The sequence below is a fragment of the Lepisma saccharinum genome, chromosome 2 (assembly GCF_977018435.1).
Source record: "Lepisma saccharinum chromosome 2, izLepSacc3.1, whole genome shotgun sequence".
Taxonomy (NCBI): domain Eukaryota; kingdom Metazoa; phylum Arthropoda; class Insecta; order Zygentoma; family Lepismatidae; genus Lepisma; species Lepisma saccharinum.
In genome coordinates this window covers 58,992,116-59,014,431 of record NC_139230.1, presented here as the reverse complement: position 1 = coordinate 59,014,431, position 22,316 = coordinate 58,992,116, and the positions used below count along the sequence as shown (strand labels likewise).

General features: G+C 39.7%; 1 protein-coding gene across 16 annotated transcripts in view; it reads right to left on the bottom strand.

Moving 5' to 3' along the window:
* Positions 1-22,316, bottom strand: part of bt (projectin protein bent) — a 486,238-nt gene that overhangs the window by 152,896 nt on the left and 311,026 nt on the right. For all 16 annotated transcript variants that reach the window (XM_083117398.1, XM_083117403.1, XM_083117397.1 and 13 more), the window contains 8 exons: positions 21,921-22,048; positions 18,550-18,703; positions 16,399-16,698; positions 7,500-7,666; positions 4,961-5,096; positions 2,084-2,365; positions 1,446-1,751; positions 1,034-1,138 (listed from right to left, as the gene is read on the bottom strand). In XM_083117398.1, the coding sequence (XP_082973524.1) occupies positions 1,034-1,138; positions 1,446-1,751; positions 2,084-2,365; positions 4,961-5,096; positions 7,500-7,666; positions 16,399-16,698; positions 18,550-18,703; positions 21,921-22,048 (1,578 nt within the window). The remainder of the gene's footprint in view (positions 1-1,033; positions 1,139-1,445; positions 1,752-2,083; positions 2,366-4,960; positions 5,097-7,499; positions 7,667-16,398; positions 16,699-18,549; positions 18,704-21,920; positions 22,049-22,316) is intronic.

The following is a 22,316-nucleotide window of genomic DNA, read 5'->3' as shown; positions in this document are numbered from 1 at the left end:
GAATATCGCACGTGTTGAGCAAATGTTTCTTGAGAACCGGTGAGTAACAGTGCGGGATATTGCTGCCGAGGTGAATATCAGTGTCGGGAGTGTTGAGACAATCATTCACGACCACTTACGCTTCCGCAAAATCTGTGCAAGGTGGGTTCCCCGCCAGCTGACATTCGATCAGAAGTGGACACGCAGGACAGTGGACAGCTTCTGAATCGGTTTCGAGCAGAAGGTGATGAATTGTTGCAATCCATCATCACGTGTGATGAAACATGGTTGCACAATTCAACCCCAGAGACCAAAAGACGCAGCATGGAGTGGCGGCATAAAGGTTCCCCGCCCCCCCAAGAAAAGCAAAACGCAGCCGTCCGCTGGAAAGATCATGGCAAGTGTCTTCTGGGACATGAAGGGTGTTATCCATGTGGATTTTCAGGAGAAAGGGAGCACGATTAATGCCCAGTATTACTCCACATTGTTGAGTGGTGCTGTACGAAAGTCCATTCGCAAGAAAAGACCTGGGATATTGTCTGGAAATGTCATTCTTCTCCATGACAATGCCCGCCCTCACACGGGCAATGTGACAACAACAACTCTGGCCGACATGCGCTGGGAAGTTCTGCCCCATCCCCCCTACAGTCCGGATTTAGCCCCCAGTGATTATCATTTGTTTGCACCCCTTAAAGACCATCTGGGAGGGAAGAAATTCACGACACACGAAGCGCTGCGGAGCGATGTCCTCCAGTGGCTACGACAACAACCAAGTTCTTTCTACGCCAAAGGAATTCGGGAGCTGCCAGAACGATGGCAACCGTGCCTCGGCGCGGACGGAGAATACTCTGAAAAACTGACATAGTTTGGTGTTTCTTCTGCTACCTATTTCCTCTGCAGAAATAAAAGTCCCGGTCAACCTTGAACGACCCTTGTATTCTTCCAAAGTAAATACAATATAACATGCATTCTAACAGAAGACTTATTCCTTGCATATATTCAACTACTATAATATCAAATGTTAAAAATTTAATACAACGAAACAAAATATTACCTGTAATTGGAGCACCACCATCTCTGATAGGAGGCTCCCACTTCAATTTAACCATATTTTCACTCCAATCAATTATTTCTGGCAAGCCAGGACGAGCTGGAGGATCTAAAAAGGAACAGGAAGAACCATGTACACATATCTCACAATGACAGTAAAAATGACCATATATTTCACATCCATTTAGAAAAAACATTAGAATGTGTTTTTTTAAGTCAGTGAGCTATTTTCAAATGTAATTGCAGATTATCATCATTATAATAATACAAGCAATGACAAGAATGAATTGAAGTACATGTAAGGATAATACTTGAAACAATATATTCACTCACTGTCACGCACTCTCTCTCTCTCAACAACTAACTGCCATGTATATCACAACAATAATAAATCACTAGAGAAAGAAAACACTTACCAAATGGATTCTTTGCAAGTATTGCTGAGTCTGTTTCAAGAGGTTCTGATTCTCCTTCTTCATTGACTGCCTTTACTCTAAATTGGTACTTCTTATTAGGTTCAAGACCTTTAACTTCTATGTCTGTTCTGTCTGGTGTGGTTGTCCCTACTGGCACCCAGCGACCTGAGATGACATCCATTTTTTCAACTACATATCCAGTAAGAGGTAGACCACCATCATCTTTTGGCTTGTTCCACTTCAACTTGCAACCTTCTTTGTGTACATCACTGACATCCAAAGGACCTTCAGGTTTGCCAGGTTTGTCTGAAAAAATAAAATAGCATCAGTTTCACTCAACAATTTATGGAATGCAGTAAGTGTGCAATCATTTTTAGCTACCACTAATTGTTAGCTACATCATTGAAAAAAAAGATTATAAAAAATCAACAATATAAGTTTATATGTGCAGATTCATGCTTAAAAAGCCATCTGTAAATTCACAATGACATTGCACAAATATTAGATTGTGCAATACTATCATTATACAAACTAATGCTATTGCTATAAACGTAGTAAGTGATAAATCAAAAATAATAACAAATAACATTATAGCTGTATCTCAGCAACTATATACTGCAAAATTTTCATTCACTCACCAAGTATAACAACATCGACAGTAGCTTCATCCTTTCCGGAGGCATTTTCAGCTTTAATTGTGTATATACCACTTTCCTTCCTTGAAGAATCAGCCAATGTGAATTTGGTGTTATAATCTTCATTATCTATTTTCAATTTTGGAGAGCTCTCAAGTACTTTACCAGCAAAATGCCATGTAATTGTTGGAGGTGGCTCACCCTTAACATCAACATCAAATTTTACATACTGCCCAGCACGTATAACAACTTTCTGCAGCTTCTCTCTATTGATAAATGGTTTCACTGAAAAAAGAGAACAGTGACATTTTTACATATATATTTTTAAAATAACAATGAACTTGCAAAAATTAAATTTTCTTTCATTAAGGGATCAATTTAATATCTGCAAATTTGGCAATTTCGCTCTATAATAATTAACCCTTTCTGGATGAGCAATGAGCATAGACCATCATACAGTTTCTGTCCAATATGTTGGGCAATGGGCATATCCTGTCCTTCACTATAAAATTATATTGTGAATGAACAACAGGCTATAATCGCACTACGTCTCTTGTGCATGTGTGTTTCAAATTCCAACTGCTACATGATGTGTTTTCTTTGTTACTGAATTTTACTTGTACTTGTGTTGAATTAGGTTGCACTTTTGTTTATGCTCTTGAGAACAGCATTGAATAATTTACATGCACATTGTGGAAATTTTTATACCAGGATTCCACTTCAGATTTCACATTTAGTGATGATTTCAATCCAAAGATGTAGTTTTTTGGTTATTTTTCATTAATTATTTCTATATTATGTATTGAAAATATGTTTTCAGTAACGTTATTACAATGTTGAATTTTTTTTTACTTTTACAGTAAAAAATTCATAAATGTGAGAAAATTTATCACATTATGTATCTGTGGAAAGGGGATGTGTTGTAGATTTCATGATTTTTTTTAAATAATTACACATTTAGCACCCCCAACCCCCTTCCCAATGTTGTGGGAAAAACTTAGTATTTTCAGGTGCATCTGGAAAGGGTTAATAATACTTTTCGGAATTTCACGTTTCGATATTTTTAACATAAAGTGAACTGTAAAACTCTACAAAAAGATATAAACTAGCACACATGGTGCAAAATTGTCATAACAAAAACCTGCATGACAATACACAACCATACAGATCCAATACAAAACTGCAAATGTTCCTTGAAGAAACAATGAAAGATCTATTAACCTTTTTCTTTTTGTTTGTAACTAAGTGAGTTTTACCCTCGAAAATGAAACTGCATATTTATGCTTCTCTACATTACAAAAATAGAGCATGAATGTTTATGTTCATAAAAATAATAACAAAATGGTAAAATTTTACACTAAACTACAGGTTCTTAAAAGATAGATCAGGGGCATTCCATTGTCATGGGTGGGACACGCGTACTACATTTTTATATTAAAGAAACTATTCCACTTATAGTTAAGCAACATTTTCCTTACAGTTTCTGTGCAATGAAATATGAAACTTAACACTGTTGATTAAACATAGCTACCCTTAAAATACTTTCTCAGATTTGTAGTTATAAGTAGGGCTCGGAAGTTGAAGACCTATAAATTGCCAAAAAAAAGACCTATAAAAAGACCTAAAAATATAAAAAAAAGGACCTAAAAATGGAAAAAAGGATGTATAAATGTGATCCAAATTAATTATAAACTTCAGTTTTAATTACATATTTAATGAATATGCACGGCACCTCCTTATCTGACTTGAGATCTTTGCAAGTGCGTGCTGTCTGGTCATATACACCGTGCTGAAAGCTTCAAAACAAGAGAAAGTTGCCCTTTACAGCGCGATGTTTAAGAGGTGATGAACTGATGATGATTCGAATTGAGAATGGGCAGTAAAAACATAGTTGAACGTAGTTGAAGTTGCAAGAAAAGGCAGTTAAGACCTAAAAAAGGCTAAAAAAGGACCAACATGCCAAAAAAATGCCGAAAAAGGCAAAAAAGGACAAATAAAACCCACATTTTTCTGGCCTACAATGACCCAAAATGAACATATATTATGTTGGGCCTTGTCTTTGGACACGGAAAAAAAATGATTTTTCCTCAACTTCTGAGCTTTAGTTATAAGTGAACAATTTTGTGTCATGGGTGGGACAGATGAAACACTGCCTCTTCACTTAATAAGGAATTTATTTTAATTTCTGTGAATTTTTGCATGGTGAAAAATAAAGATTTAAGACAAAGAGAGAAGTTAATTGACCTTTTAATATTCTAGTGGAGTTGAGGGAAAATGCAACAGTTTACGAAAAAAGGCCGGTTCAAATCCGGGAACTTTTCTAACGGTGGAAGCGGCTCCGGCGCCTACCCAGCGTCGAATAACATGGGTACCTGGGGGAAACCCTGGGGGGTAAAGGCGGTCAGGGGCGTGATGCTGATCACATCACCCCCACTCACGACCGGATCAAGAAAGTGTGGGGCGTTACCCCCACACCCCCTATACGCCTTCATGGCGTGGTGCTATGCACAGGGGAACACTTTACCTTTACTTTACTTTACCTTTACGGAGAAATTGATTGTTTTTTGGTGTCACGGGTGGGACACAATACAAAACACAAGTAAATGAAACAGTTAAATTAAACGAACAAGGTGTAAACTAACTTCTACCTTCTAACTTAATTATGTATAATACTTGAATGACAATTTTAGATCGTTCACTCACAAGATAGGATAAAGTTACAGCATTGCATTTAATCTTAAAAATTGAAGTTCAGGGGCACTTTCAAATGGAATGCCCCATCAGTAAAATTATTAGCAATTTTACTGATAAACTGATATGCTCATATATGCCAATACTGATAAGAGAACTGAAATAATCTAGTAAAATTACTATACTTACAGTTCCTTGCTTTTGCTATATGTGGTTTTGTTGGATCACCTGGTTCACCAGGTCCTGCCTTATTCACAGCTCTTACACGGAACTGATACTGGTTACCTTCTTTCAGTCCAGTGACCCGACCTTCTGTATCAGGACTCTGTTTAACACAAAGTTACAATTAGCTTTTATGTCCACAATTACCTTTTATGTTATTATTAGTAGCATAAATATACCTTATGTGCTTTTAATATATTTAATTAGTAGTTTCTATATGCATCATTTCATTTTCCTTTTGTCATACACAAAGACTGTGTGAATTAGGCTCTTTGTATTGGGGGGATATTTGAGGTTTCATTTTGGGAGGTAGTTTTTTTGGGGGGGGTATGGAAATTTGTATAGGCTCTTTGTATTGGGGGATATTTGAGGTTTCATTTTGGGAGGTAGTTTTTTTTGGGGGGGTATGGAAATTTGTATAGGCTCTATGTAACCAGTCAGTAAATGAAACTATTTATTACCTTGTGGTTCTACGTACGTACCTTTGAACATTGGTTCTAACCTAGGTCATTAAATCTTATCATAACATTTACATGTAATTTTGAAACACTTAGTACATTTGCATTCTAAGAAAATACCAAACTCATGCACAAACAAAGCTATCAAACTAGTAACACTGAAAACTTGACCAAATCTCTATTGCCAAGTTCAAACTTAATATCCATCTAACCTGCCTACAGGTTTCTTGTGAACACTTTAATGCATGTAAACTATCAGCACAATACCATGTAAACTTAAGTGGAAAACAGTCTGCTGTTGTCTTGGCTTGGTGAGGTAGGTCAGTTGCAGAATTGTATCCTTCTTTAATCCACAAGGCTGCATACTTTTGACAGGGAAATCTTGGATGACTGGACCATTAATGGACATGAATGATTCTTCTATTGTGCTTGTTACGTAGTTAAGAAATGGTATACTACGTATTTGCTTTCCATTCCATTTTCTTTGAGGGCGATAAAGACATCTCTGGCAGAGATAAAACTAATTTCCTTTTACTGTTAATTTGCACACTGTACACAAATATAATGTATAAAGTACTGACAACTTTTAATTCTTAGCAATAATTGACACAGAAATATTTACCTTCACATCTAATGTGTGCATTAGAGTACTGCATTGGACCACTTTTGCTCGAAAATACTCGATCGAATCTCCCACACTCGAGCGTAATTCGCTCAAATATATAGAATATCAAATATCTTTCTAATGGAACAATAATCGTACAAATATATGTGTAAAAATCCATCCTGGTAGTTTCAGCCCATAATCATCTATTCATTTTCATATATTGCTGTGTGTTGTAAAAATGGACCAAATTACATTTTAACATGAAAATGATGACTATGTTCCCTTCAGTTTCAATTTCACTGTGTATTTCACTTCACGATCCATGTTTGAAGGGCCAATACTACACAAAAATTATGGTTACACGTGAACTACTGGGTTTCGAGCATTTACTAATTGTTTTGCCTGTTCAAGCGAAATTCACTTGTGACGTCATGGTGATCGAGGAGCTGTCAGTTCCTAACGCTATCTAGCGTCTTCCATGCAAACTATTTGCCAGTTGAGCAAAAAACGCTCATTGCAGCACTCTAGTGTGCATGAACAATAATAAATATTAAAATGTACTCTTACTTTCATGGCCAGGTACCTTAGACCAAAATATACCTGAGAACATTAAATTATCTCGATTTATCCATACATGGTCACCATCTAGTTGGATAGTGTAATACAATTTCTTCCAAAATTCATTAATTGGTGTAGGTGCATGAAAGTAATTTTAAATCTTGGAAACAGGGCTGCTTCACTGAATTGTGATCTTGCTTCACAAAAATGCCAAATCATACACCGAGAATGGCATTTGTGAACATTCGGCGCATCTGACTGGTGTCTATTACCAGCCTCACAATACTAATCTATCACATAGTAATGATCATTTCTTCAAACATTTGAAGACACATCATAGTAAAACATACTCTGAACTTAAGCATGAGCAGTGAAATTGCTCAAATCATGTGGCACAAATTTATCATTTGATGAGGTTGGGCAAGTGTGGGGACCATATGGACAATAACATTTGCTTAGGTTTTATCATTACCTTGAACTGTCAATAAAGGTATCCATCTTGGTATAGAGTTACTTTATTGATTGATTCACCCTTGTATTTTTCTTATGTTGCTTTGCTGCCACTTTTAGCTAATTGTTATTATGAAGATGAATTATGATTAGATGAAACTGATGTAAGAACATTCTCGGCTGGGGTTCAAACTCCTCAGAACCTCTGGTGGCAAGATATGAGATGACTGTTGAACATGCTCAGCCACCATGCAGTCAATTCATACTTGTGTGAGGTAGGAAAGAGAATATCACATTCATATCAAGAAAGGCAACTAAGACGGTATATATGTTTTACTTCAAACATTCCATGAAACAAAATTTGGTATAGTATATGGTGAAAATCAAAATATTCACTTAGTTTCATCTAACATACATTGCTGGTTATACTTACATTTGTCACAAGTACCTCATCCCATTGACTGCCAAACTTTTCTTTCTTTTCAATAACATAACCAGTGATTGGTGCTCCTCCGTTGAATTTTGGTGCTTCCCACTTGAGATCAACCCGATCGACATCCCAGTCCACAATATCAGGAACAGATGGTTTCCCAGGAACATCTAAATTACAAAAATTACAATATTAAGCAACTTGAATTTTAAGGTTTTACACCCTAAGTCTATTTACTGTGCTGAGGCAGATCATTCACAAACAAAAGCATGATAAAGGATAACCAGATCCTTAATGTTCTTGTATTTGGTGGCATGTAACATTTAGCATGGAAATGAAATTCTGGAAGTGACTGATGTTCAATGATTTCTGATAAGTAAATCCACTGAAATTAAAAAAAAAAAAAAAAAGGCATCTCATGCAAAGAGGGAGAGATTCAATTCTACACCTGGAGTGATATATAAACACACACACACACACACACATGGCACAAATATATGTGGTAAGTAAGACACAAATATTGTGGTTGTGAAATTAGTTAAAAATATATACTAAACCCATCATTGACACATATTTGTACATACTTATTATCATATAAAATCAAATTATAGAAGTAAAATCTATTTATTCAGAGTTGACTTATTTTTATTTATATTATGAAAAACTTAAAATTTCAATCATTATTTTCAAGACTTAAATATTAGGGGTAGACTGAAATGAAAACAACCAATACTAATAAATACAGTGGAATCCTGAATTTATGTTCCTGCATTCAGGGACATCGGAACCAGGGGGCAGGGGGAGGGGGCAAGTTAGTCTTTTTTGGTTGGAATTTTTCCGGCCTTTTCCCAGCATAAAGTGGCTCCGTGGCTCACCCAGCCTCAAACGAATGGGTGCCTGAGAGCAACCTTGGGGGGGGGGGGGGGGTAAAGGCAGCTGGAGCATGGTGCTGATCAAATCAACTCCAAAATGTCCGAGATCGTGAATGTGTGGGCCTTACCCCCACATTTCGTAAATGTGTCTTCATGGAACGGTGCTATATGCACGGGTAAAAAAACTCAGAAGTGAACATAAGAATAAATGCTGCTACCTCTCTCTGAGGTCTAAAACTAAGCCATCAGCCCTGCACATGACGTTTAAAACAAACAGTAAACTTTTATTAAATCTAAATGGTCAAGAAACAAACATTCATTCCTTGGTTGTTCCGCCTCTACCCACAAATGCTTTCGTTATTGCCTGATGTGAAGAAACCACAGAGGAGGGGCAAGATTATATTTTCCTCCCCTTCCCACCACACCCCCCAACACCAGTCACTCTCTAAAAATGAGACTACATCTATTTAAACTTATCTTGGTTTTCAAGAAAATTTGGAAAAATATTTTTGCACTAGATTTGTGAACGTCCACTCAAGTTTCCGTTAACAGCAAGAAGCACGTGACATCGCAGTCAGGTCTCTGCAAATCAAGTATTCCCGTAGGGATTCCCTACTTCTGTTTCCAGTTTTGCTTTGAAGCTCACAGATAACAATGCATCAGGGTAGTGGGACAGAGGACAGCTTAACTTTAAATCTTCTGGTGCACTTTTCGAACACGAGCTTTCTTTAAGGAGCCCTTGCTGTCAAAAAGGTCATCAACCATAGATAACGTGCACCTTGCAAGTTCTAGAAATTCAAGTCTATGCTAATCTCCCCTCCCCATTCCAAATTTAGACTTGGTCAGACGACACAGTTATTGTTCAGAGGAGAACAACTGCAGAAGATGTGTTTCGGCATTTACCCAGGAAATTGTAGTGACGAGTTTGGATTTGTTCCGCACCAAGCGATATAGTAACTGTGCATATATACGTGTAAATCTATTGCAGAAATTACACCGACTGCAAGGTCGCGTCGGAAGATCACTGCACTGCACTTAGTCTCTTGATATAGAATCAAATGACTGGTAGGTTTTACTTCTCTCCTTACGTTTTTTTAGCAATTTATATTTTCTGTGTGAAAGGGCAGAAAAAGAGGATACTAGTATCGTCTCGATATACCATCTGCCCTTTTGGGTTTTGAAGCTGCAAACTTTGGAGTGTATGAACCACCTCCTCTCGTGGGAAGGGAGGATCTTTTATTCCTTGGACATTTTTATTAAAAGTTTACTGTTTGTTTTAAACGTCATGTCCAGGACTGATGACTTAGTTTTAGACCTCAGAGAGAGGCAACACCATTTATTCTTATGTTAGCAGGAGATTTATTTTTATGTTGGGAGTAGTAATTGTTTAGTTTTAGGTGGCAAAGTCGAGGCATGATCGATATTTGAGACCCATATTTGATACATCAGCCCTCTCCAATCATGCACCACATTGGAAAGTCTTCGTTGGAACACTTTAGCATAGCAAATGCTCTAAAATTACTGAGAGTTTCATTTTTAATCTCAATCTCTGAATAGCAGTCTGAGATTTGCAAATATCAGTAAAAGGTGAAAGAATCGTTTTTTTCTGCCATCTTGCGCCATTTTCTTACACCTTTTTAGAAGCAGAAATGTCTATATTCTAAAATTTTAAAATTTTTAAAATATAGCGCATAAATATAAAATATACCATATTGCCTCAATCTCATCTACTGAATTCGCGATTAGCCAAAAATGGCAGAAAAGTAAAGTAAAATAAACTAAATCTATTATTTCTTTCTAACTCTTTCATTCGTGTAATTCTTCTTTAGTATGCGACGTTTTTGTTAAGATTATTCTACGATTTATAAAATGATGAAATGGTAAATATGAGAACACGGGAAACTTTCTTTACAACACATCGATCAGAAAGTTTCAGAGCCATGGATTTTCTCAATACGTTTGCACGTGTACTTCATCCCCTTTTAAAAGTAGCACGTTTTCAGTTATGTTAGCAATCATTAAAGAAATGCCTGAATACCATCTTGTCAGGGCCTCCCCAATGGCGTAGTGTTAACGTCATCGCCTTGTAATCAAGGGGTCACGGGTTCTATGCCCGATGGAGGCACATAGTGGTTAGATCCCACTTTAAACTGTAGGTCCAATCCCGATTAGCCTTCCTGTGAATAAAGTTGACTTAAAACAACATATCAAATCAATCAATCAATCAATACCATTATGCCTAACCGCATGCGAAGATTGAGTACCAGGCAGGGATGGAAATTTGAGGTAATTATCGTAAGACATAATATTTAAGTTTTCTTGCATTAAACACTGTTTAATGGAATTATAAGTAATAAAATAATCCATAATAGAAACATCTCGGCCTCCTCTTATCTCATATGACCCACTGTGGATATTCATTATATATATATATATATATATATATATATATATATATATATATAAAAGGAAGGAGGGCCACAAGGGCTAAATAAAAAGTGAAAGAGGAGAGAGGAAACACTCACCGGACAAAGAAAAAATTAATTTTTTTTTGATGGTATGTCACATCTTCAGGAGTAGAGAGACATTGTAGAATTAAGTGACTAGAGTGCATGACCTGCAGTGTTGCCAGGTCCCGAAGGAAAACAATATCTTCCCTGACAAGCTCAGAGTTGTCTTCAAACGCCCTCCCAATCTCCAAAATATCCTGGTCCACCACAATCCACCTACTCGCAATCAACTTGCACCTGCCCACAAATGCAACTGCCCAAGGTGCAAAACCTGCCCCATATTTGTCACTTCCCGCAACCTCCAGATCCACACTGCCAATGGCAAATTCACCCTCTGCCCCAAAGGAACCTGCAACAGCTCTAACCTAATTTATATTCTCACGTGCAACATCTGTGGGAGCTTCTACCTGGGGGAAACATCCACAGCCCTGAACCTCCGCATCAACAACCACCGCTCCTCTACCCAAAACCTGGACTTTGCTGTTGCCATTCACACCAATAACCACAATATTCCTTTTAATGACTGCTTCCAGGTAGCGATCGTCCACTCCTTGCCCCAATCCACCAACACCTCAATACGTAGAAGATGGGAGAGGGCCTACATATCGACCATGAATGCAACCACACCTCCAGGCCTGAACAAGGCCACCCAGTAATGCCCCTCATCCCCTATCCTCACCTTCACCACCCCCACCCCCCCTAACACTCACAGTTTTCGACAAGCCAGGCAAAAGAACTATCTATCTATCTATCTATCTATCTATCTATCTATATATATAAATAAATCAAATAAGGTAAAAGGAAACACTCACCGGACAGTAGGAAAATTCAAAATTTTCGCTAATTTATAGCATCATCGGTGTGAGAAGAAACGGAAGACGGAACCGGAAGTTGGGGTCCTGCAGAGTTGCCAGGTCCCCATTGAAGAAGAAGCGGTGCGTAGAACGAAAAAAACACTGTTTCGTCACCAGGCTCGTCGTAAACTGTGAGTGTGTAGGATGAGTTGGGAGGGAGGGCGGGAGGGTGGGTGAGGGTTGGACATTACTGGGTGGCCTTGTTCAGGCCAGGTGGAGTGGTTGCACTCATGGCCGATATATAGGCCCTCTCCCATCTTTTGCGAACAGAGGTGTTGGCTGGTTGGGGTAGGAGGTGGATGATCGCTACCCGGAAGCAGTCGTTGAAACTGATGTTTAGGTGGTTGGTGTGGACGGCGACAGTGAAGTCCAGGTTGTGGGTGGAGGAGCGGTGGTTATTGATGCGGAGGTTGAGGGCCGTTGATGTTTCCCCCAGGTAAAAATCACCACAGATGTTGCAGGTGAGGATGTAGATAAGGTTTGAGGCATGGCAGGTCCCTTTGGGATGGAGGGTAAATTTGCCAGTGGCCGTGTGCACCTGGAGGGTGTGAGAAGTGATGAGGATGGGACAGGTCTTGCACCTGGGTCGGTTGCATTTATGGGCAGGGGGGTGTTGGATGTGTGGTGAAGGAGTGTTGTGGACCAGGATGTTTTGGAGGTTAGGGGGGCGTTTGAAAACCACCCTGGGTTTGTCGGGAAATATGTTTTTGGTTTCGGGATCACTGTGGAGGATTGGGAGAAGAGAGTGCAGTGTGTGCCTGATTTTGTTGAGGTGGGGATGATATTGGGTGATGAGTGCAGGTGGGTTGGTGGCAGCAGGTTTCTTGGTGGTAGTGGTATGTGAGGCAGCTCGTGATATTAGCTTGCAGCCTGTTGCTGACCCCAGGTAACCACCATCACAAAATAGACTCCTTCTGGCACACCGCCCATTCCATTGCCAGTGATCTTAACACTAAACACCTCCAAAAACTCTCCAATCTCTGCCGTCAAGTTTTTCAGACTGGCTGCACCCTTCCACTTCCACTGCCGCCCAATTTCAGTCCCACACCAACATGCCCGCTATTACCCGACCCCCCCTCTACCATTGCCCACCCCTCCCACACCACCACAGACCCCCCCCTGAAAACCAAAACTGCACTCCCATACATCGCACCTTGGGAAACAACCAGTCCACGGACAAACCCACCCCTACCAGATCCATGACCACCAATGACCCTAACCCACTCAAAAACAACCAGACTGTACTCAATTTATCCAGCCATAAACTGAGCACTGATGAAATAGCTGTGTTATCCAAAGGTTTCACCTTCTCCCCCACAACTCCCCCCAACCAATTCCGCCTACTTTTTGACATACACACATTTGCTCGCAGCCTCCGATGGCAACATTTCTGGGCCAAAAATCCCTCACTCCAAACTACTACCAGTGAAACCCACCCGAGCCTCCTTCAATTTAGCTACCCCTCCTCCCAAGATCCACCCCCCTGCCCACCAACCACCCCTTGGAAAGATACATCACTGCCGTCATTTCCACCACCTCTGACAGCTCATTCTTAAATAACTTTCACAACCAACCTAACCTCAATCCCCCCCAACAGAAAGCTCTCAGAGACCTCCGCAACAACCACAACATCAAAATCCTCCCAGCTGACAAGGGGTCCACCACGGTGGTCTTGAACTCTCAAGACTACCTGGCGGAAGCCAACCGCCAGCTGGCTGACCCCTCCACCTACAAACCCACCACAGTTGACCTATCCGCCGAACACCTCACCAAAATCCGGGACTTCATCCACACCCGCGGCCCACCTGAAGGCCTAACAGCTCGTACCACCGCCATGTTAATACCCGACAATCCCCGCACCCCCACCTTCTATCTATTGCCCAAAATCCACAAACCTGGCAACCCTGGCAGACCCATTGTGTCCAGCTATAACTCACCTACAGAACGAATCTCAGCCTTTGTTGACTCCCATCTCCAGCCTCTTGTGAAAGCTCTGCCCTCCTACCTCCGTGACACCAACCACTTCCTCCAGAAAATCAGCACCCTCCCGCCATTGCCCCCAAATACCATCCTTGCCACCATTGATGTCACTTCCCTCTACACCAACATACCTCACTCCCATGGCCTCCGCTCCATAGAATTCTATCTCAATAGCAGACCCAAACCTCACAACCCCAGCACCAACTTCCTGACCCACCTAGCCCACCTTGTCCTCACTTGTAACAACTTCACCTTCGAAAACCAAAATTTCCTACAGATCCGAGGTACAGCCATGGGTACCAGAATGGCCCCATCCTATGCAAACCTCTTCATGGGCCAACTTGAGCAAGAGTTTTTGGCTACCCAACCCCTCCTCTGGCTCCGCTTCATCGACGACATCTTCATGCTCTGGACACATGGAGAACCATCCTTGTCAGCCTTCCTGGACCAACTTAACCACTTCCGTTCCCTAAAATTCACCTGGACACACTCCCCCAACCAGATCACCTTCCTGGATGTGGCCGTGCACATCGAGGGAGGACACCTGACTACCTCCATCCACATAAAACCCACCAACCACATGCAATACCTACACTTCTCCAGCTCCCACCCGTTCCACACCAAAAAAGCAATTCCATTCTCTCTGGCCCTCAGGGGACAGCGCCTGAACACTTCACCCACCTCCCGCCAGAATTATAACCTCCGCCTACACCAGGCCCTGGTTAACCGTGGATATCCCTCCATCCTGGTCACCAAGCAAATATCACGAGCTGCCTCACATACCACTACCACCAAGAAACCTGCTGCCACCAACCCACCTGCACTCATCACCCAATATCATCCCCACCTCAACAAAATCAGGCACACACTGCACTCTCTTCTCCCAATCCTCCACAGTGATCCCGAAACCAAAAACATATTTCCCGACAAACCCAGGGTGGTTTTCAAACGCCCCCCTAACCTCCAAAACATCCTGGTCCACAACACTCCTTCACCACACATCCAACACCCCCCCTGCCCATAAATGCAACCGACCCAGGTGCAAGACCTGTCCCATCCTCATCACTTCTCACACCCTCCAGGTGCACACGGCCACTGGCAAATTTACCCTCCATCCCAAAGGGACCTGCCATGCCTCAAACCTTATCTACATCCTCACCTGCAACATCTGTGGTGATTTTTACCTGGGGGAAACATCAACGGCCCTCAACCTCCGCATCAATAACCACCGCTCCTCCACCCACAACCTGGACTTCACTGTCGCCGTCCACACCAACCACCTAAACATCAGTTTCAACGACTGCTTCCGGGTAGCGATCATCCACCTCCTACCCCAACCAGCCAACACCTCTGTTCGCAAAAGATGGGAGAGGGCCTATATATCGGCCATGAGTGCAACCACTCCACCTGGCCTGAACAAGGCCACCCAGTAATGTCCAACCCTCACCCACCCTCCCGCCCTCCCTCCCAACTCATCCTACACACTCACAGTTTACGACGAGCCTGGTGACGAAACAGTGTTTTTTTCGTTCTACGCACCGCTTCTTCTTCAATGGGGACCTGGCAACTCTGCAGGACCCCAACTTCCGGTTCCGTCTTCCGTTTCTTCTCACACCGATGATGCTATAAATTAGCGAAAATTTTGAATTTTCCTACTGTCCGGTGAGTGTTTCCTTTTACCTTATTTGATTTTTACTTAGCCCTTTTGGCCCTCCTTGCTTTTATCCATATATATATATATATATATATATATATATATATATATATATAAAAGGTAAAGTGTTCCCCTGTGCATAGCACCACGCCATGAAGGCGCAAAGGGGGTGTGGGGGTAACGCCCCACACTTTCTTGATCCGGTCGTGAGTGGGGGTGATGTGATCAGCATCACGCCCCTGACCGCCTTTTATTGATTCATAAAAAATGAGTGAAGATCCTTAATTAATGTATGTATCCAGGTGTATGCACAGAGTTTTGTTTACAAGAAGAAACTGCATTTTTAGACATTTACTTTGCAGAAGCATAGTATACATATGAACCACCTAATTTCTATTTATAAAGAAAAGAAATGACAGAATTTTACACTAAATTACAGACTACTTGTAGAAATATCAGTGGTAAAATTGTGAGCATATTTACCAATAACTGATACAATGATATGCTTTTATCAGCTGACATGGATAGCATACTGTGTTCTATCCCCAGTAAATTTAAGTATTTCAAATTATGAAATTAAAATTAAATTAACCAAAAATTTAAAAAAAAACGTTATGGAGTCTAAAGGTTTCATTGAGATATATTTGTCTAGATCATTTCCAATTCAGTTTTTTAATATTTATGTACATACACATGCATACATGAAGTGCTGCGGTAGCTCATTTGGTAGACCATCTGACTACCATGAGGAAGATCTGGGTTTGAATCCCGGGGCAGGTGATGTGGACTAGGAATTTTTTCAGTCTCTGCATGGCTCTGAGGCCCATCCAGCCTCATATGAATGGGTACCTGGGGGCAACCCTGGGAGTAAAGGCAGCTGGGCATGATGCTAATCACATCATCCCAGCTATGGGCAAAATCAAGAATATGTGGAGCTCTACCTCCACATCACCCCATATGCCTTCACTTTGCTCTAGAAATTGTAGCATGACTATTATATTTATGTTCAAAATTCATGAATGAGGAACTTACCAAATGGATTCTTTGCAAGTATAGCACGTTCTGTGTCTAGAGGCTCACTTTCACCTTCTTCATTTACTGCTTTAACTCTAAATTGATATTCATGCCCCTCCTGCAATCCACGAACATCCATTTCAGTGTCATTGGTTCGCCCAACTGGAACCCATCGTCCTGTAGCTGTGTCAAGTTTTTCAACAACATAGCCAGTAATAGGCAAACCACCATCATCTTCTGGTTTCTCCCATTTCAACTTCGCACTGTTCTTAGTAACATCTGAAACTTTCAGTGGTCCCTTTGGTCTGGAAGGTGCACCTAAAATTAAAAGCAGAACATATCAAAATAAATACTGCTAGATATGCACAGATAAAAAAAAAAAAAATAGCATATTTGTTCTTCATATCTAATTTCCAGGTTCAGAATCTTTACTACCTCAAGATGGTAGTTCATCACAAAGCAGTGATGCACTACCATCTCTGCTCTAGATGCTACAACCTTCAAAATTAATTGAACATCAGTAAAAACAGCAACATGGAAACATGAAACTTCACCTACACAAAAAAATTACTATCTGTGTACTATTCAATTTGCTTTTCCAGGACCTTCAGAGTGCCATTTCATCATAATAAATCTTAATGAAAGATGCATTTAACCTCCCAATGTTCAAACATTTTTCTCTTCCATTATAGACTGTCAAAATTTGATTTTGGGTTTGTGCATATATTTTTTGAAGTTTTACTTTCCTGTGATTGTGGGATTAGAAAGTTTAAAATTTCAATTTCAAACACACACTCACACACACACACACACACATACACACACACACACATAAAACACTTATTGGTTCCTCTGGAACAAAGATTTAACCAATTTTTTAGCCTACACATGTGAATTAGGGATTGATAGTATGAAATAATTTTTTGCCAGTATCATTTCAAAGTTTATAAAATTTATTAATATTCATAAGTCCCACACTGTGGCTGTGTGGTCTAAGGCATCATGCATTGGGCTCTGGCTATGGGACATGCACAGGTTCAAGTCTCCTGGGGGAAGCTAACAACTTTTCTCCTAAGATTTCGACCTGTGTATGGGACCAGTGGCCATCCACCATTGTGAGGAAATTTGAGAGCTACAAATCAGTAGTGTAACCCGGTCATAAAAACCTACAACAATGACTAGGTGCTTGTCCTGCTGACCACACATCATCCCATAACTGGTTGGATGATCTTCCACTTCTCATGGGAGTGAGGCCGCCAGTCGGTAGGAAGACCCTGGTTACTAATATTCATTACAGATATTCTACCACTCCAATATAATATTGCAAATTTACCATGAAAATTCTGGTATGCTCATTTACCTCTTTAATAAATATTTTTAAACAGGTGACTAAAATAAATTTTGCCTTTCAAGATCAGGAATTTCACAAACCTTGTAGTATTTACTCCTTGATGGTATACACAAAGAGAACAAGACGATGGCAAGACTTGGAAATAAATTACAGATTATTTATAGAAATATCAAATCAGTAAAATTATCAGCAATTTTACCAATGTACTGATATGCCTATATTGGCCAATACTGATAAAATACAGATTAATGCATTCCTGAATCTAACAATTACCCTGATTTCAACAGGTTATAATATTTTACTGCTGAAGCTCAAGAATTTTTATTGCAAGCAAACTTGGACAGTCACAAAGTTTCTGTTCTTATGTGTTCTGTGTACTGCTACCACCACTAGGAGTGCCGTAACTTAAAATGGCTTCAGTGCAGATAAAGGCTCAATGTGTTGTGTGGCTTGCAGAAACACAATCTCGTTACTGTGCAGTAAATATTTAGTACACATTATGGAAAGAAGCTATCTGATGTAAAGATAATTATGTGATGGATAACAAACTTTTTAGCCACAAGATCAGTTTACAAGGATAAAACCAGTGGCAGACACTACTGTCAAAAGAGACTTCTGAGATGATTCAATTTTTTGTTTTTCTTTTTTCTCTATGATTAATCAATTTTTGTGTGTTTTAAGTACTGATTTTTAGATTTGCGCTTAAATAAAATTAAAAGTATCAATGTAATATATATAATATACCCTGGGCAATTTAATATACCCTGCATTGCCCAATATTTCTCTTGATGCATAAAGGTAGAAGGCATTCAACTTACCAAGGACACAAATTTCTACTTCAGCTTCATCTCGTCCATGTTGATTGACTGCTACAATTTTATATAGAGCAGTATTTTTCCTTACTCCTTCAGTTATTGTAAGTTTTGTATTGTAATCAACATTTATGATCTCTATATTTCCTTCTGATTTTACCTACATTAAGTAAGAAAAACAAATTATAAGTGAACACAAACATTCACTTGAAATTATTAGTAAGCTATTAAAATGTAGGTTCCTTATACACAAAGTAGATGATCACATAAAATTTAAATTCTAATAATTATTATAATTATAATTTGTCTGTGGTATTGTTTGGGACAAAAATATATGTCTCTCATTTTCTATCACTAAACAAATAAATGCAAAAATATTTTTTAAAAACATCAATAAGCTTAACTGAGGATTATTCCTAAAGTTGCTATGTAATTGTCAACATATTACAGGAAATAATTTTCCTATGATCTATTTCATCCCATTTACCAAATCAAAATTTCAAATGAGGATTTCTTCAAAATGCACTTTTAAACTGATTATTACAGTCAACTCTCGATTCAACGACCTTTCACAGTTCCCGGGAAAAGGGTCGTTATTTCGAAGGGGTCGTTATTGGAATTTGCACCAATTTTCAGCTTAAAGGGAGCTCAAACGGACACAAAGATACCTAGGAGATGGTAACACCATTTATCCTGGTAGTTATACAACCTGTTATGCACAGGATGCGTGTTGTGAGAAGGAAAATAGAACATGAAAAAGTTTTCACAAAAGAGAATTTAAAATAATGTTACTTTGTTTCAATTGTGCACAGTCGTTGCTTTTCCAGGAAATTCTTACAATTCTAGTTAATGAGAAACCCGTTTCCACTGAGACCTATGGAAAGGAAAACAATCTCTCCCTTATTGCAAGCGAAACTCGAAGAATCTTGACACCAGTCAGACTGGTGCCAGCAAAAGTCGGGAGATAATCGGGCAGAATGAATGTTTACCAGAATACGGGTTTACTGGAGCATTGTCTGTTACAAGATTAACTGGTAAGATTAGATCTCTCGGGAGAAACAACACAACCTCTCTAGGTACCAGACAAAAAAAATAAAGGCAGGGCTGTAATTTTCATTCTGGTTCGGTTGTGTAAAATACATCGTAAAAAAAAGTCACTTTTCTTTGCTTCAACCAACTTCATTCACCCTCCTTCCCCATTCAAGGGAGCAGTCCAAACTCCTTCCTTGACTTGCATTGTAATCCAGCGTGAAAAAGGAAATGCGCAACTTGCGATCTATTTTCACCCAAAGCGTATTGTAGGACAGGTCATTAAACAAGTGGCAGTTGATAATCATTCGGGTTTGGAATTGAATTTCACTTTAAACTGTATATTTAGTCCCGATTAGCCCATCAGAATAAAATGAACTGAAAACAAGCTTTATGAAACTGCGCATTTTCACATATCAAAATGGTAGATCGTTATTTACTCTCACGTTAATCGACCGACAATTTAATGTTGGATTTAGGAGTATTCTCGATGTTAAACACCCACCCCTCCAAACGTTTTCCCCTTGAATAATGTCTTTTTAATCAGTCTCAGCGACCATTCCTACATTGAACACACTTTTTTTTTCCTCCACATGAATGGTTCTGAAGAAAGGTAAATTAAATTTACAGTTGTGCTTATCAGAAGGCACAGAACATGAAGTTATTTTAACTCTTGTTTTGCTTTCTGGAGATCGAATTTCGTTATCGTCAAATCAAAACAGCTTTGCGAGATTCAAAACAATAACTTTTTCTTCGCGCTGGATGAGTCATCGCTGTTATCTGCAAGCAAGAGCTTAGCAGAAGCTAGACAAAACACTGGCGCCAGCTGCATCGTAAAAACAAAGAGACCGGCTGGAAGTTCGAGCAACAGGTGGCGGAAGAGAAAAGTCCCAGCATTTTAAAGATAACGCAACTGTCGAAGACGGAACTTTTAACAGCAGTGTAAAGAAGAAAGAAATGACCCTTGCTTTACGTTTTACCGTCTTACCACGCAACAGACAATAATACGGGCAATATTTCCTATGCAGACAACAGCATTAAAAAAAATATATAATAAATAAATTTAAAAAAAACAACTGAATTCTGCAATTATCAACATTGTCGTGCACACCAGTGGCGGAGAATGAGCTGGGGAAAGGGGGGGTCCCTTTTTGTTTTACTTGTTCTATGGTTTTTGTTCGTTTTCAAGAATATATCCAGAACTGGTTGCCCCATTTTAGACGGAAAGGAAGAGGGATGGGTCCTTTTCCACCCTCGCCTGTAATCAGCCCGCATCAGCAAGAAAATCGTGGCTGAAACAATCTGCATCGCACCCCCCCCCCCTACATTTCCTGACAGGAAAAGAGGAAGTCAGTAAGCCAACGGAACACTTTTTTAGCAGATATTACGACATCGACACAATTAGGAAAACATATGAAGTGGGAAACGGGAGTTATGATGCACATAAGAGCGAAGTAAACTTTTGTGGAAACCTGGATGACAACGCATTAAGCGGGTTGACGATCTTTAGTTCACCTATGTGGTTTTGATTATCTCTAACAGTTTCGCTTTTTTATGAAGTGTTGCAGGGAACAAAGAACACATTTTGAATGAAAGCGGTTACCGGAAGTTGTCGACTACAAGGCCGAGAGTTGCTCACTCACGGGAACCTGCTGAACTGGACAGATGGGCCAGACTAACAGGTGCCACACATCTGTATTTTCGAACATTCCTGCGATCTTATCTCTCAAGGTGGTGTATTTATTGATGAAAGAGCTTGACCTGCCATACACATTGGCAAAAATTGCAAGTACAGCTGTCATTTCGGGCTGCTCCCACCCTTCCCCGCGAGTTTTCAGCAGCTCTTAGGACAAGGAAACAAAAGGTCGATTTAAAATAACATCCAAGCACATTCGATCTTCTCTTCTCGCGTATCCAAGAGAAAGCGTGGCAAAACAAGCCTGGCGCATTGGGTAGCGGCCGTCGGGTGCGGGGTAACATTGGTGCACTTGAGGGAGGGGAGAGCAGAGGTCAAGTGCTATTGGATATCACTCAAGCATGGTGTGGTGGTGTCTTATTTTTAGTTCAGACCCAATTGTGAGCGGTAGAGCGCTCGTGAAGGAAATGAGTGGGGAAAAAAACAACGCATTTTTCGGCCGATTTCCTTCAATTTTTCAACTTTTTTTTTTCAAACTTTTCTATCTTTTTCTGAATTTTTCACGGTTCCCGGGAAAAGGGTCGTTACTTCGAGAGGGTCGTTATACCCAGGGTCGTAGAATCGAGAGTTGACTGTACTATATTTTTAACTAAAGCTAATGAATTCTGATGGATATTTAAAAAAAGAAGAAACCAAGAGACATTAAACATACCTCCTTGTCACCAATCATCCATGTGACAGTTGGTGGAGGTTCACCTCGAATATTAACATCAAATTTAACCATTTTTCCAGCTCGAATTGTTGTTTGTTTCAGATTTGTTCTATCAATACGTGGTTTCACTGAAAAATAAAATTTATGCATTAAAGATTGAGCAAAGCAATGAAAAAGGAGTTAAGTCACAAATATATTATTTTCTTACCTTTGGACACGTGTTACCTAGGCATCTCTATTTTGAATAATAATTTGTCTTCAAGCAATTAATAATTTAGCAATAATTACATGCTACTGAAGTAATTTATGCAATTCATTAAAAATTGATGGAAATTGTGAGAAGTCAAGGTCAGCTTGGTATATCCATTTTGTTTCATCAATAACACAGAATGCTAC